Raw genomic sequence first — 15,622 nt, forward strand, 5'->3', positions numbered from 1 at the left:
TGACTTTGGCACAGACATGAAGGTTTTTTCATGAGTGTTCTGTGCTCTTAGCAATGTGCCGTTGATGAGTAAAATGGGTTTTTGTAGAGTAGCTGGAGTTGCCTATTACTGAAATTGTAAAGAGAGAGTAATCAAAATGCCTGTAATTTTTAAGATGATGTTGCAACTTGCTTGCAGCAATTTGCTTGCAGCAAATCAGAATGAAGATTTGGACAACAATAAGGACAAGTGGGTTTTGGGAGGAACAGGTTTTTGGCATGCTGCTTGTCATGAGTTCTTTTTTCAAGCCTGTGGTGTACGCACCTTAGCTTTATTACTTTTGTGGGAATATTTCTGTTCCTTTACAAAGTGCCAGACATTTAATGGAGATAAAAATTCTGTTTCTTTCCTTGTTCTCAATAAATCATAGAATGATAAGTATTTAATTTGGTGGAACCAGAACATCTTTTTCTTTCCCTTTGTTCAGCAAGCAAAATCTGCTCTTGACTCTGATATCATAATTGGCATTATAAATGAGGAGAGGTGCTCTTCCTAGAAACAAGGGGAAAAGGGGGTGAGTCCTACAGAACTTACAGAAAGTGAACAGTAAATGATCAAATTAACTTACTAAAAAATATTACTAAGTTACATACTGAGATGTTTTTCAAAACAGATTGAACAGTAGCATGCTTCAGTGTAATATGTTATTAGCTGGCCTGAATAAATGAAGGTTTTAGGTGGTGCAGAGCAAATCAGTGGTCGTTTTTGGCATAAGAAGAATTAAACTCATGAGTTTGGGAATTTTTGTTTTTGAGCACTAGATGGCATTGAAGCACAGGAGAATGAGTAATTCAAAGTTTTTCTTTGTATTTTACCTCTGGTACAAAACTAAAACTCTGTGATGTCCTTCTGCTGGAAGCTTCTGTTTGAAGCTCATTTCTTGTCTTCACTGATGCTATGCTTTTTTTGCTGTTGGAACGTAATATATCAGTTTTATGAACATCTCAGCTGTGATTATGCTGCAGCCAAAAATTCTACATTTATCTTTTCAAAATTTATCAAAGATAGAGCTGAAGTCCATTCTTATAGTAAGAGATGAATTATTTTTATTCTCCATCCTGAAAATTACATACCCCAACCTGTGTAAAGTCAGATTGACTGGCATAGCACTTGGGGCATAAATCATTAGGTCTCTTTCACTAACCATTTAAATCTTATGTAAAGGAGGGCTGTAGGAACTAGGAAATGTACTTGCAAAATGTCCTTTTATGACTGTCTGCATGAGAATTCGAAACCTTGCATATATGGAAATACCATATTAGTTCTTTTGCTCAGAAGTGTGGTGTTGATCAACTTGTACTTAGCTATTGGAAAAAAGGATGGGGATGGAATGTGAGGCATAAGAGTATTGGCAGCTCCATTTGTGGAGGTAGATGAGCCTTGAGGCATAAAACTCATAACTGAAGTAAAAAATTCAGAGGTTTTCTCTGTATAGAGGTTTATGCCTTTAGGACTTAACTGGGTTGTTTGTTTTTTCCCCCTTGTCTTCAGCATTAAATAAAATCTCAGTGAAAACTGCTTTTTCATGTATTTGGTATATCTTTCTTCAGTGGCATTGGGAACTAAGGAGATAAAAGTTACTCTAAATGTGGGCTATCCAGTTTTTCTAGTCAGATACCTGGAGAACTCTTCAGATGTAGTTGGTTTCATTTTTGAAAACCTTGGTGTAGAGGATGTTTGAGCTGGACTGAGGCAGAAACAGTAAGTTTAGTCTGTGTGGGGTGATCACCCTTTGTAGACAATTCACCATTATTTAATGGTGTTGGGCATTTGACAGTGGAGAAATTTTGGCTAAAAATAACCTGAACATGAAAATTGAAAATTATTTTTGTTTTCATTGTCCTTGCAAGAATAAAAATGACAGCTGTGCTCACTTGTGGTTTTGGATCTCATACCTTTTTTCCCTTCTTTTTGGTACAGCCGAATTTGCGGAAGTCCGTGTCCAGCAGTGTGGCCTGATGTTATAAAATTAGCTTACTTCAACACAATGAAACCAAAGAAGCAGTATCGTCGAAAACTGAGAGAAGAGTTTGCTTTGTAAGGATGAAGAATTAGTTTAGTGAACTGTAATAGCATTAAGTTTTCCCAGCGACTTTATGAACTTCAGTATTTTTCGGAGAACAAGCATAGATCATATGTAAAGAAAAGTGGCTTTAGGTTCTTGTCCTTCCCATGATACCCTCAGAGCTTGTATTAACCCTTATTTAATAGGAGCATCAAGAAGAGGAAAGAAGGCCCTAAAATTTCAACCACCTGTCAGCTTTCACTTAAGGAAACATTTGAACATTTGTTTGGTACACCTTTTTGTTGCCCTGTCCAAAAAACAGCTCAGAGTAGTTAATTATTTTTTATTGGTAAAACTGGCTACAGCTAATTATCTAGTCTGGTTAACATTAGTCTTTTGTGTCGTAAACTCATTCAACACAGAGGAGTTACCTGAACCATGTGTTCTAAAGTACTACCATTGGACTAGTTTTGTGCATTTATCACAAGTGAAAGGTATGGAAAACAGCTGTTAGCTTATTTTAAGGGTGTTGTTCCCCTCCTTTAGGTGCAGTGGGTTTCAAAAGAAATGCGTCATCCTGTTCATACTAATGAGACTAATATCTTTGAAGCAATAGAATTATTGTCTGTGAATCAATTGAAAGTCTGCTGGTAAATTTCAAAATGTAAAAATACAGTCTTAACTTTGAAATGTGGGTGTGTTTTTTTGTAAGTACAAGGTTTCAATCAATGAAACAACACAAGTTGAAGAAAGCTTGGGTTATATAATAGCACAGGTAGTAAAAGGTGAAATGTATTTCTGCCTCTTGCTTGATAAGCTCAGGTTTTAGGCGTGTTTTGTTAGTATTTAAGTTACCTGAGGACTTACTGATCATCTTGGGATGAGTTCATTAAAATTTTTCACAGATTTGTGTGATACGAAATAAAGATCTGACAGTTTCCTCTGTTTTGCACTTTTGTAGTATCCCACCAGCTGCATTAGATTTATTCGATTATATGCTTGCCCTGGATCCCAGCAAGCGCTGCACAGCTGAACAAGCTCTTCAGTGTGAGTTTCTGCGAGATGTGGAACCATCTAAAATGCCTCCTCCAGAGTAAGTAATTTCCACTGGTAATGGTACTGACCTCTAGGAAGTGTGAACCTGTACCGATTCTAGTTAGTTCATTGTGGTTCAGTAAAGGAGATGGTGGCAGAAATGTTGACATAGACAGTTGTTGAAAGGTGATTCTGTAGTAAAATGCTTGTGTAGCTAAGTGACTCACAGATAACAGAGTTGATTTGTCATTCCTAGAACTAGTTGTTGAGAAAATACTCTTCTATGAATGTTTCTAATATTTAAAAAGCATAATTTCCCTGTTATCTCAGTTTATCAGTGTCTACTTTTTCCAGAGATTTTGAGATCCTCCATGAATCTGAATTGCTGTCTTTGATGATAGAATGACAGTGGGTATAGAGCTCTGCACAGGTACCTGAGAGTTAAAGTGAAATACAGTAAATTGTTTCATGAACCAGATGAGAGCCTTGGTTTTACAGGCAGGAAAAGTGAAATTGTGCAGGGTTGTTCCTGTCAGTTTCTCTAGAGGAAGTGTATTACAATGTCCTGTAGGATTTTTGCAGTGACTTTGAAGTCATTTAATCAGTAGAAATCATATTGCAGCATGTCCTAAGGAAAACAATGAAAAGGTACTAGAGAATCTGCAGGTCTCATTCTTTCCTCAGTGTAGCTGTCAGAACATAGAATCTATGATACTGTCTGAGTAAACTAAGCCTTCAAGGCAGCCTGTACTGACTTCTTTTTATCTAAGGATTTTATTAAAATTCTTTCTAGACTTAGCTGTTATATACACAAGGTTGTTGTACAGAATCACAGAATGGGTGAGGTGGGCAGGGACCACAGTGGGTGATCTGGTCCAGCCTCTGTGCTCAAGCAGGGTCATCCCAGAGCACATGGCACAGGATTGTGTCCAGATGGTTTTTAATGTTTTGCTCTCTGGGCAAATGTTACTAATGTTCTGAAACATGCGCCAAAGAAGTTTCATTGCCTGAATATGACTATATCACTGTGTGAAAATCAGAAATCAGCAATCTCAAGCTGTTTGCTGAAGTTTCAAAACCACTTGTACAGAATGTTGCTTATGTGCATTTTGAAGTAAGTGAATGGGAAGATCACCTTTTCTTCTGGGATGTGGTAATGCATCCATTGTAGAAGCTGATCTATGGAAATTCAAAACAAACTAGTCACTGGTGTCCTTTTAAAAATTAGGAGGAACCACATTCATTTCTGGCAAACCACAGGAAAGTGTCGACTGTTCTCTTGAGAGACTGAAGTTCTGTTTTTGGAAGGAGCAGCTGTTCATCCAGAGAAAGTGACGTGCAGATTGGAAGGACCATAGGATACTTCTCACAATGAGTTCTTCCTTCCAGTTGTCTTTCAGAAAATACTTGGCAGGTGGAGGGAGAGAATAAAGAGTTGTCATAATTGCCTTTTCAGTGTCTCTTGTCATTTGTCAGCTAGTTTTTCCATGTTTCTGGGTGACAGAACTGCTAAGACAGGTAATACGTAATAGGAAAACATTATTTTTACATTATTTTTACTGCCTATCTCAGTATTTCTGTGGGTCTTTGTGTTCCTCAGGAAATCAGAATTGAGATACCTGCAGGGAGCTATAATGAAAGGACAGAATTGGTGGCAGATAAGTTTCTTAGGAGAATTTTGCCTCTGCATTCATATGTCTTACATAGGATATCCCCTTGTTCTTCCTGGGATCCAAGCTTTGGTAGTGTCAAATGATATTTATTCATGCAACTTATTTCTGCAACTTTTTCCTTTTTTTCCCCGCAACTTTCTTGGTTGCCTGAGCTATACACTATTAATACTAGATAGCCATGTCTGTTACTGTGGACAAGTATGTGACCTAATGACTCAGCAGTACTTTTATAAGCAGACTGAAGGATCCTGAAAAAAATGCTTTCATATTGATAACTTAGTTATTTGGTAGTATGCAAGTTGTGTACTTCATAGCAACTGTGCAGCATTGATTTTGAAGTTTTGAATTGCACAGATAATTAGGAAAATACTTCTCATTTCAAGATACTTTTTCCCCTTTTCTGCCAGAAGAATATGTGCTTCTGAAAGAGACACTCAGTAAAGAGTTTTCAGCCAGAAAAAGCAGGTCTGAGATTTTGCTGGCTTTTGAATGTTTCCTGATGTATTTCTGGGTTCCAGTAGGTTCACCTTTCAGAAGTTACATTATGTATAATTTAAGTGTTTTTACCACTATGATTTAAAAAAAAAAAAAAGAATAAAACTGAGTATCTCTGGTCATTCTTTGCAGCCTTCCTTTGTGGCAGGATTGCCATGAGCTGTGGAGTAAGAAACGCAGAAGACAGAAGCAGATGGGCATGACTGATGACTCTACAGCAGCTAAAGTCCCTAGGAAGGATCTGTCTCTAGGCATGGATGAGAGCAGAACCAACACCCCACAAGGCATGCAAACTTCTTCCCAACTCAAAACTCAGGGAAGCTCTAGTGTAGCACTTGGTCAGTAATATTTTAAGTTCTTATAATTACCTACTACTTGGATTGCACCTCTAGAAATTTTAGATGTTATTTGCAGAGTATTGGCGTCTCCTGGATTCTTGAGGGAGGAGCAGTATTGTGAGTTTAATCTTTGTTACAAAAGATTGGCCTTTGCTTTTGGAAATGTAAGTGTTCCTTTCCAATTTTACCTAAATTTTCAGCCTGGTCAGAGCAACTAACTTGCTTGCTCTATATTTTGAGGGGATTTTAGCTCTTGCTCATTTGTGATTCTTTGGTAATTCCACAAGCCAGTGGCTGTTCAAAGTTTCTCACAATCTCCATAGATTGGATGAGTTTTATTGGTATTAATAAACTGATCAGAAGGCAGAGTTTAGAACAATTGTCATTTCAAATGGAGCAGATTCCATCTGCATGTTATGTTAGTCTTCAGCTTTCCAGATTGTTGGGGCTAAATCAAGTTGTAAAAAAAACCCCAAACCAGTAACAACAAAAAACCCACCAAATACCAAAACCACCCCCCCGGAAGCTGGTATAACATGAAGTATCTACCTCTGTGAATTGCATTGCCAGTAATTCTGAATCTTTAACCAAGCATCTTGCTTGAGACAAGTTTTACAGGTATAACAAAGTAGTGGTTCCAGTATTCAGTGCGTTTGAGATACTCAGCAGTTAAGTGACAGTTCTTACAAAATATGTAGAAATACAAAGAGTAACAACACCAAATGGATACCTGTAAGTTAAATGTTAGACCATTTTTGATTGTGCAAAGTAAGCCCAAATCCTATGGCACTGATAGAGGAGTTCAGCTAAAATAAACAATTTATGCATTCTTAGCAGCTGACAGTTCTGTATACTAACCATCTTGAATCAACCCGTCATTTAACAGTAGAACAGAGCTCGAAATATTCTGTGCAAAGATACATTGAAAGTAGTTATTTTGATCATATTTTATTGCAATTTATAGCTTCTTGCTCCATTCATCTTGTTTCTCACTGTAAACCAGCTGCAAGATTCTGCTAATCCATATGTTTACGCTAAAGTTTTGGCAGCATTTTCAAGATCGACTTTCTGTAATTTTTTTCCCATCAATGAAACTATATTAGAAGTTTAAAGAATCCAAAGGATAGTTAACTTCTTTGCGCTTTTATGGCATAACAGCCTCATGGGAGACTAACTATAAGTAAATAGACAAGGAGTCATTCTGACCTATATTGCTGTTTACCTATATGTACACAGAAAAATATGTCTAGATAGAAGACAGTTTAATTTTCAGCGGTGCATAGAGGCATTTCCTGTATTAAACAAAACACTTCTGGAAGCCGTAATGCACCTTGGTTAATATTATTAATAAGACACATTATATAACTCCATGACCAAATACATACTTTAGTCAAAACTCTTGCATTTGTTTCTAAGCACCCAAAAAGGAAAGGTTAAAGACATCGTATCAATTGCTAATGTTCTGATTCATGATTCGGACCTCTGGTTATTGCATTTTGCAATTTAACAGGAGCTGTTCAGAGCTCAATAATTTTGTTATGACAGATTTCCCAGAGTACAGTTTCCTGTTAGAATGAACTTAAAGCTAACCAAAGAGTATGGAATAGGTAGATTAATTTCCCTGTTTAGCATTTTTCTGATGAATTTTCACTGAGAGTCTGAGAGAAGTTTTTAATGTTGAGTATACCATCCTCAGATGTGACAAAATCTTCCATTAATCACAACATCTGAGTGAGAGTCAGATAAGGCATAAGAAATTGTGATTTATTTTTTTGTATTGCCAAATAGAAGATGGTGTATATTCATATAGATACAAAACAATTTTGAAGTCCCTGGATTCCTCTTAAGTCAGTTCCAAGCACTTGTATCCTGGTGCACATCCACAAGTAGACTAGTGGGTTGTGGGTTTTGCAGCACTTTCCAGCTGTGCTGTTCTTAAATCTTAAAAGGCATATACTTAATACTTTTGTGTGTCACGCATGGCTTCTAATCTGCCATGAATTAATATATTGCTAAGATAGCACAATGGCAAGGATAGAGGAGAACTGAATGTGTTTGTGCTGACTTGGGTTAAGAAAAATTCAGAGCTCAGCCACCCTGCTCACACACACATTTTCTAATTTTTAACTGCTTTCTTCTCTAAATCCTTTGCTCGTAGGGAATGTTGCAATCCATGCTTCTTCACTTCTTTCAAAATAAATCACCACAATGGGTGTTTGAAGCTGAAAAACTACTTTGATATTCAAACTTTATTATTCATATTCCCCTGCATCATTGTAATGTGCTCTCATTTGTGGCAAACTTCATTTAATTGAATTAACTGTATATTATGACATGTTTCTTGCTACTGAGTGATTTACTACTTCTCCCTCAAAGTCAGCACTGCTTTTTGAACTTATACTGTGAGCTCCTAGGTCACCTAGAGCTAATAGCTGCCTAAAGCAGGTGGCCTTAAGCCCCAGCTTAGTTATATTGTGGAATATTGAGCTCTAGCTTGGTGCTTTTCCATCTGTCTAAGTGTTTACATGCACTTCATGGAAGTCACTTTGGTTATGTTGGATCTTACTGTTCCATTTCCTATAGATACTCCCCAAAGACAGTTAATATGTAAAAGCATTCCATTTCTGTGTTGTCCAAACCCATGCTTTGCCAGTTGTGTCAGCCATGCTAGATTAGTCTTCTTTTGAGTTTCTGAAATATGCCAGTTCTAAATAATACTTAAAAACACCTTTTTTGTCTTTAGCAAAAACAAGCACTGGACAGCAGTTAAACCAGAATGAAGTGGCAATCCTGCTAAACCTGCTACAGTCTAAAACAAGTGTTAGTTTGGCACAGTTTGCCCAAGTATTGAATATTAAGGTAAACCCAGAGACTCAACAGCAACTAAATAAAATAAATCTTCCTGCTGGAATTTTGTCAGCAGGTGAAAAACAGTCAGAACAGCAGCAGCAGCCGCCACCGCCTCCGCCGCCACCTCCAGAGCAGGAGCCTCTAAAACATCCGATGGTCACACAGCCCCCTGTGCCACCTGCTCAACTGGGTCAGCCGAAAGTGGAGACTGATGCTGCCCAGGCAGCTGTGCAGAGTGCATTTGCTGTTCTTTTGTCTCAGTTAATAAAGGCTCAGCAAACAAAACAAAAAGATTTTGTGTTGGAGGAGAAGGAAAATGGATCAGGAAATGAAACGTCATTACAACTCAGGCAGCCTCCAGAGCCCGCCACTCCTGTGTCTGTCAGTCGGGACGACGTGGAATCTCCGGCGCCTGGCTACCCACATCTGATCAAGTCATTATATATGTCTGCAGGTACTGAAGACCTTTATTGCTAACCAGAAAATACCTGGAGCGGTGGAGATGTAATAGTTTGGAGTAGAGAATTAACATGTTTGCCATATGAATCTGTGTGAGTATAGGAGATTAAATTGATTTGGTCACATTTTGCGTCTGGATCAGAGAATTTGTCTTTCAGTCTAACAGGTGCCATGCAGACAGAGCAAGCAATAGCTAACCTAAGAGTTGCACAAGTATTAGTGATGAAACATTTATCATTTATTGTGGGGCGTGGGGTTTTCTTAGTGGTGAGTGTGGTGGCGAAGACAGTCTTTTCTAGCAGATGCATAGATGTAATTTGCCAGTTTTGACTGTGTGTTTAGGTAAAGCTTATTTTGGTGAGACAGCTTATTTTGTGTTCTAATGCTGACTAGGGCAGTTCCGTAGTGTCAAATTCAGTGGTTACCTTTAGCTGTCACACGCACATGGCTAAAGGTTTCCATTGAGGTATAGTAGTGGCTTCTGTAGTCTTCTAACAGTTTAGAGCTCTGTTCATATTTTTGTCTTGCAAGTTCAGGCTATTTTATATTACTTTGTGGTGTTTGCAGCTGCTGAAAGAAATACTCTGAAATGCTTTGGGGTTGTTCTTGGAGGGTTTTGGGAGTTTTTGAGAGGTGTGCCTTTTTGTTTGTGTTTATTTTAAACCTTGAGTTGTGCTGCTCTTTGATAGGGTGGCCCTTTGTCCTGTGAGACTTCTATCCTTATCTGTGAATCTTTCTTGATCCTTCTTTGAATATTTAGTGTTTGTGTTCTTTGCATTTTGTCCTGGTTGTTTGCTTTTGCTGTGTTTTTTTTTTTTTAAGGAGCTCGTACTGCTTTTCTTTAACTGACTGCTTGGTAATCTTACTTTAAGGAGTAACCTACATCATGCTCCTGAGCCAAATGAGTTGCCAAATTTTGTCCAAAATAATCAATATAATTACTTACAAATTTAACTAATAAATTTGTTAGAAGTGAAGTTAACAAACCTCTATGTTTTACCAGGAAGGAGTCCTTTTCTTTCTGTTATTTGTATACTTTTATTCCAGAGCTTTCTTTTTCATCTTCTTAGGTCAAGAGGATTTGGTTAGGCAGTCTGAGATGAGGCTTCTGAACCGAACACCTGAGCAGGAGCGCCCTCGGATCTTGCCTCCAGACCAGCGTCCTCCCGAGCCACCGGAGCCTCCACCGCTCACTGATGAAGACCTTGATTATCGGACAGAGAATCAGCATTTGCCTATAAGTAACTCTTCAGGAACAGATCCTCATGCGGGAGTAAAAGCAGCTCTTCTGCAGCTGCTGGCTCAGCATCAAGCTCAGGCAACAACGGAGGAGCCAGTACAAACTAGTGTGGATTATCAGGCTAGAGACTCCTATGTAACAGGCCCAGACTACAAGGATAATTTTGGATCATCATCCTTCTCATCTGCCTGTTACAGCGCTAGCGATGGAATAGGAAGTGGATCATCAGGAGTATTAGAAAGGAGGAGTTTCCTTGGAAACTCAGATATTCAGTCTTTGGATAACTACAGTACTGCTTCATCTCACTCTGGTGCTGCCCCTCCTCCATCAGCCTTTCCAGAATCCTTTCCCAGCTCAGTAACTGGTTACGGAGACATTTACCTCAATGCTGGCCCCATGCTGTTCAGTGGAGATAAAGACCATAGGTTTGAATACAGCCACGGCCCAATCCCAGTTTTGGGGAGCAGCAGTGATACTTCCACAGGGCCAGAGAGTGCACACTCTTTGTCTACAAAGATGCACAACTATAGCTATGGAAGTAATTTACAGGAAAATCCCACTGGCATCAGCCACATGCATGGACAGACTTGGACTTCTCCTGCCCAAGGGCCTGGCTATTCCCAAGGATACAGGGGACACATTAGCACATCTGCAGTGAGAGGGCGAGGCAGAGGATTACCATATTGAGTATCTGTTTTTCCTCAGGCACATCATTTTTATCTGGAAAAACTTCTTTTTCTCCCCTAGCTGCAATTTAAAGCAGCAATTCAACAGACTTGAATGATGTTAATTCAACAGCTTTATTTTTATGTGGAAAAGGGTCTTGCATACAGTAGAAAAAATTTAAAATGCTTACAACTCATGCTGTCTAAAAACTAGATGACTTGATTGTACATGTTCACAAACTCTAGTTCTGACTTTTATTTTGTATTTTGGCAGTTTTAAGTGGATGCTAAATTTAGGGACATCAGCTTTTTATGGCACTCTTTCAGATCTTCTGAACTATGCACATTTGTGCTTTTTTTGTAAGTTTGGACCAACTTTTATGTAAAAAGAATGAAATTTTACAACATTCAAAGCAGGGCACTGATTTATTTGGTATTTTTCTTTTTACAGAACTACTTTTAGGCAAAGGTCACTGTCAGTCTTTGCACTGCTTTCAGTGTTATTGTGGAAGGTGTACTTCGTGCTCATTTCAGATAATAAAACAAAACCTTTCTCTTGCTGCAAAATTTTATAAATATTTGGTCAACTTTTTTTTTTTTTTTCCAAGAAAAAAGAAAAGGGTGTTCTGGTAAAATGTTCTCTCCATCTCCCACGCTTGTTTATATAAAAACTGTTTTACTTGAATGGTAAGTGCCTTAACATGTAAGCTTAAGGTCTGCAAAAATTTGGAAGTACTTCATAGGTCGCTATGAACATAATGCCTAAACCTAGGTAATTAAAAAGAGAATTCAGATAATAATAAGAAACTCAAGCAGGTCATAATCCTGTGGTGTTTACTTCACATGGGCCAGTTACTTAGAGACCTGATTTTACCTAGATAAAATTGTAATTTCCAAATTGAACTTCATGAGAAACGTTGAAAGTAAGGAGAAGAATGAAGAGTGTAGTTTTTCCTCAGCTCCCTGTTGGAGTTGTATTAAGTGTTTTAGTTCCTCTGCCAAATGAACTATACTTTATATGTCCTTACCAAGTGATGAAATAGTTTTTTTCTCTTAAATGTCAACAGCAGTAATTTCTTTACTTTGTGTGAAAAGCTGACACTGTTTGTCTTTTTACCCCAAGTACTGCATTGTAGGAAGTAACCAAAGGAAAAATGACCAGTATTTAAAGCAATGGCAAAATGTCTGACACTAGTTGTAATTTGCTGTAAACTTGTGATTGTGCCAATTAATTGGTTTTATATCTGCTATCCACAGAACATTTTAATACTGGAATTGAGTGTCTCGGAACAACTAGGATTATTACAGTTAAAACTCTTACCAAGAGCCACTCCTCATACTAATTACAACTTCAGCATGTTTTTTTTTTTTTTTTTTTTTTGCTTTTTTGTTTCCTCTGACAACAAGTAGTCTCTCCTGCAGAGAGGAGGTATGGTTATGTTTTGCCTGTACGTGAAAGGATGTCTTGAAGCCCATATTGGAAACAATTTTCCAACTGATTATCCAGTTGACAAATCGGTACCTTATGTAACTGAGTGTTTAAAAACTATTTTTTAAAAAGTAAAATTTCTACTTACACTATTACAAATGTCTTGTCAATGACTTTTTGGATTTTCAGAATAGAAGCCAAAGCTGTTGGTGTTTAGTTTTAATTGAAAATCCTGACTCGTATATAGCTGATTCCCACACTGTAGAGCATGGAGAAACTCCCTTCACTAACTCTGTGTAGTGTTTGAGGATCTGGCAGATGAGGAATGGAGAGATTCCTACTGCTTATGCTGTCCCCTAGTCTGGCAGTTGCCTTCACTAGACACAGTAGAAAATCCTGCCATCTGAAAATAAAAGTGGCCAAGACCAATTTTAAAGTGGCCAGGTCAGACACAAATACTTACAACCTGAATAGCCTGTGCTTAAGAAAGGCAGAAGCTTCATGGGAATGACAGTGCACTGGACCAGACCATTTTTTTTTTTCCTTAAATAAGGACATCCCCATAGCATTTTTCTGCTAGTAAAATTTTAAAGACAAAAACCATTCGTGTCATTTAGATACGGACAGTGTCAGCTAAGGCTCTTTGTTTACTAATTTTTAAAAAACCCAGACCCACAAATATACACACAGATTGTTTTTTGGGTATTTTTTTTGTAGAATCAAGCTTTCAAAGCTTATATGCACTTAATTTTGCTAAAGATGTGCAGTCTGAGGTTAACCACCTGCACTTGAAGTGTAACTGCAGGCAGTAGTTGGCTAAAAACAGCGGTAAGTTCAAATGGAAAGTAGATGTCGGAGAATTAAAATAATTGACTTCCAATACTAAAATACAAGGGAGAAGTTGTGTCTTCTACCTTCCCTTTTGGACATAATTTTTCAAGCCATTTATTTAGCTTCATTCAATGTAGAGAAGTTGGTCCCTCTGCATCTGTAAATGAGTGTGCAGTATGCTTATGGGTGGCAGTACTTTCAAACATTGTTCTGCCGAAATGGATTTAAGTCTTTGGCCAAAAAAACCAACAACCCCAGCAGCCCCAGCACAAGTAATCCTGACTGTGAGGAGAGAGGATGTGCAAAAAGCAATTGACTTCCAGATGAATCAGAAACAGAACTGTGGCGTGCTGTAGCAGATGAATACTGTACAATGACATTTCCCCAGTTTAAGGATTACTAGCCTGTGACTTTATACACTGTATTTGCCTGGGACAACAGTGTTGGGATAATTTGGAGAGAAAGTTAATGTATTTCTGTATGTGATAACTCTAAAAAGATTGCCCTCTTTGCAATCCAGGGAATCTTCTTGGCTCTTCTGCTGACACCTTTCCTCCAGGGCTGGTGCAGGTGTGGACCTCTGCCCTGGAGGGTGTGGCAGGAGGATTGGTGCCTGCAGCCACTCTCCCCTGGCCTGGAACTGTGTCTGGGCAGGTGAGCAACTAGGGGACTGCCTGGATCTAAGGACAGTAGGTCCACATTCATTTGTACCAGACCTGTGTATTACCTGTCGACATTTCTATTGAATTAAATCACATGATGAGGTGCTTATTGGCAGCATTTTACCTTTATGCGTGAACTCCACTTGCAGAGTCTGTACTAGTTTGGCATTTTACATCATGTGGCTCTTGCATTTTTGGTGCAGGAGCAGACATTCTGAAAACAGCGTTATTTTTCTGTGGAGCCATGGCTTTTGTTACTTTCTCCCTCATTCCTTTGGGTTTATGTCTTCTGTGCTGCAATTCCAAACTGAGCTATAGAGACCTGGATAACACATCAAAAAGTAAGTGCTGTGTGTTTGTATTTCTAAATAAATGTAGTGAAATACTGTAATAAGGGACTATCAAATAACAAGTACTTCATTATTTATATTAAGTCATCATTAGCCATACCAAGAGGAAGAAAGTGAGCACAACTGAACTGCTTATGACCATGACTTAAAACACTTAAGACTATTATTATGCTTAAATTCAGCCAAAGGAAAGGGAAACTGCTTTTATGGATCTCTAGTCGTCATTATCTTGAACAAAATGAGCAGTGCTAGGGAAGAGATATAAAAATACATGTGTCCTTAGATGCTATTTTAATTTCTTGGAAAAATAATTTTTAAATGGCAAACTTCTATATTTTCTTATGTTTCCATCAAATGTGGTCTCTCTTAAATTTTCTCCATCCCATAGTAGTGTCAGGTGCTTTCTAGAAGCAGAGGCACTAAGTGCCATGTTGTAAGTTTTTATGGTTTTGAGTGCTCTTCTCCTTTTGCTTTCAGTTTTGGTGGAGGCAGTTTCAGTTTTGGTGAAGTTTACAGTTGGATGAGTTTAGTAGATAATTGTGTGGTAAAAACTGAAGTACTGAAGTAACATAGGATACCTCTTGTCTGCAGGCAAATTATGTCTTGGACCATGAACTCTGTTTCCAAGAGAGAAAAATGTCAGACATACTACTTGCATTCTTCTTTTCATTAATAAAACATGCAGTTGTTTCACATACAACATTTCTCCAGTCTGTTCTGTTTTAGTGTTTTTTACATGAGGAAATTTTGGCTATTACCCTTCTTGAGAGTTTTGGGATGTTCTGTATTTACAGAGTATGTCATGAAATTAGGAATCACCAGAAAATTTATTTGAATTCTATATTTAAAAATAAAATTACCTTGGGTTGACTTAAAATCAAATTAACTTGCTTATCAGGGTGAAGAAACTTTATTGCAGGAGTTATTTCGAGACAACTTAATTTAAAAGAAATTGTTATGCTTCAGCTTGCTTACTCTTTGTTATTTTAAGCCATTTGTATATAAAATGTATTGTGCGGCCTGTAAATAAAATACATGAAAATTGAAGTCTTTCCTTGTTTTCCCTCTCTGGTTGTCAAATGGCATTTCAAAAGAACATTGCATTAAACTGAGAATGTTTTCAGTGTATTGAAATTCTGCAATTTACTTCTCCAGTCCTGTTTCAAAGGAGCCCTGCAGGGACTGGCACTATGAGCCTTTGCTGGCAGCATGGGTGATGTGGGAGCAGAGTTGCAGCAGAGCATTGCTTCAGCACTGATGGTGCCCCAAGAGCAGGTAGAGTGCTGGGATGTGGGTGTGGGACAGGGGCTTTGTCAGTGCTGAGAAGCTGCTGCTTCAGCACCTGTCAGAAGCTCAGGATGGTAGTTGATGGACAACATGACATTTTTTCTTTGCAGCGTCCAAGCAGAGGTGCAGTTAATATTCTCCACCACTACCTCTTTAAAAAGGATGCTGTGCATGTTAGAAGCAATGGGGAATCAAATCCATAGAGCCAGGAATTTTCAGTCTGGTGAGACACTGTGAACTGAGCCTGGCTTAAGCAATTGTGCT

General features: G+C 38.2%; 1 protein-coding gene across 6 annotated transcripts in view; it reads left to right on the top strand.

Moving 5' to 3' along the window:
- The window catches only part of CDK13 (cyclin dependent kinase 13), a 46,865-nt gene extending 31,747 nt beyond the window's left edge, over positions 1 to 15,118 (top strand). The window contains exons 10-14 of one of the 6 annotated variants that reach the window (XR_009486956.1): positions 1,960 to 2,076; positions 3,006 to 3,137; positions 5,380 to 5,585; positions 8,329 to 8,986; positions 9,965 to 10,104. Coding sequence is in view for 5 of the 6 variants with exons in the window: in XM_059849722.1 (XP_059705705.1) it covers positions 1,960 to 2,076; positions 3,006 to 3,137; positions 5,380 to 5,585; positions 8,329 to 8,889; positions 9,965 to 10,821 (1,873 nt within the window). In the remaining variant the exon portion in view is untranslated. Of the gene's footprint in view, positions 1 to 1,959; positions 2,077 to 3,005; positions 3,138 to 5,379; positions 5,586 to 8,328; positions 8,987 to 9,964 lie in introns of all 6 variants that reach the window. The other 5 variants (XM_059849729.1, XM_059849722.1, XM_059849739.1 and 2 more) reach the window with 5 other exon arrangements.
- The last annotated feature ends 504 nt before the right edge of the window (positions 15,119 to 15,622 follow it).

This window comes from Haemorhous mexicanus, chromosome 1, assembly GCF_027477595.1.
Source record: "Haemorhous mexicanus isolate bHaeMex1 chromosome 1, bHaeMex1.pri, whole genome shotgun sequence".
Lineage (NCBI taxonomy): Eukaryota > Metazoa > Chordata > Aves > Passeriformes > Fringillidae > Haemorhous > Haemorhous mexicanus.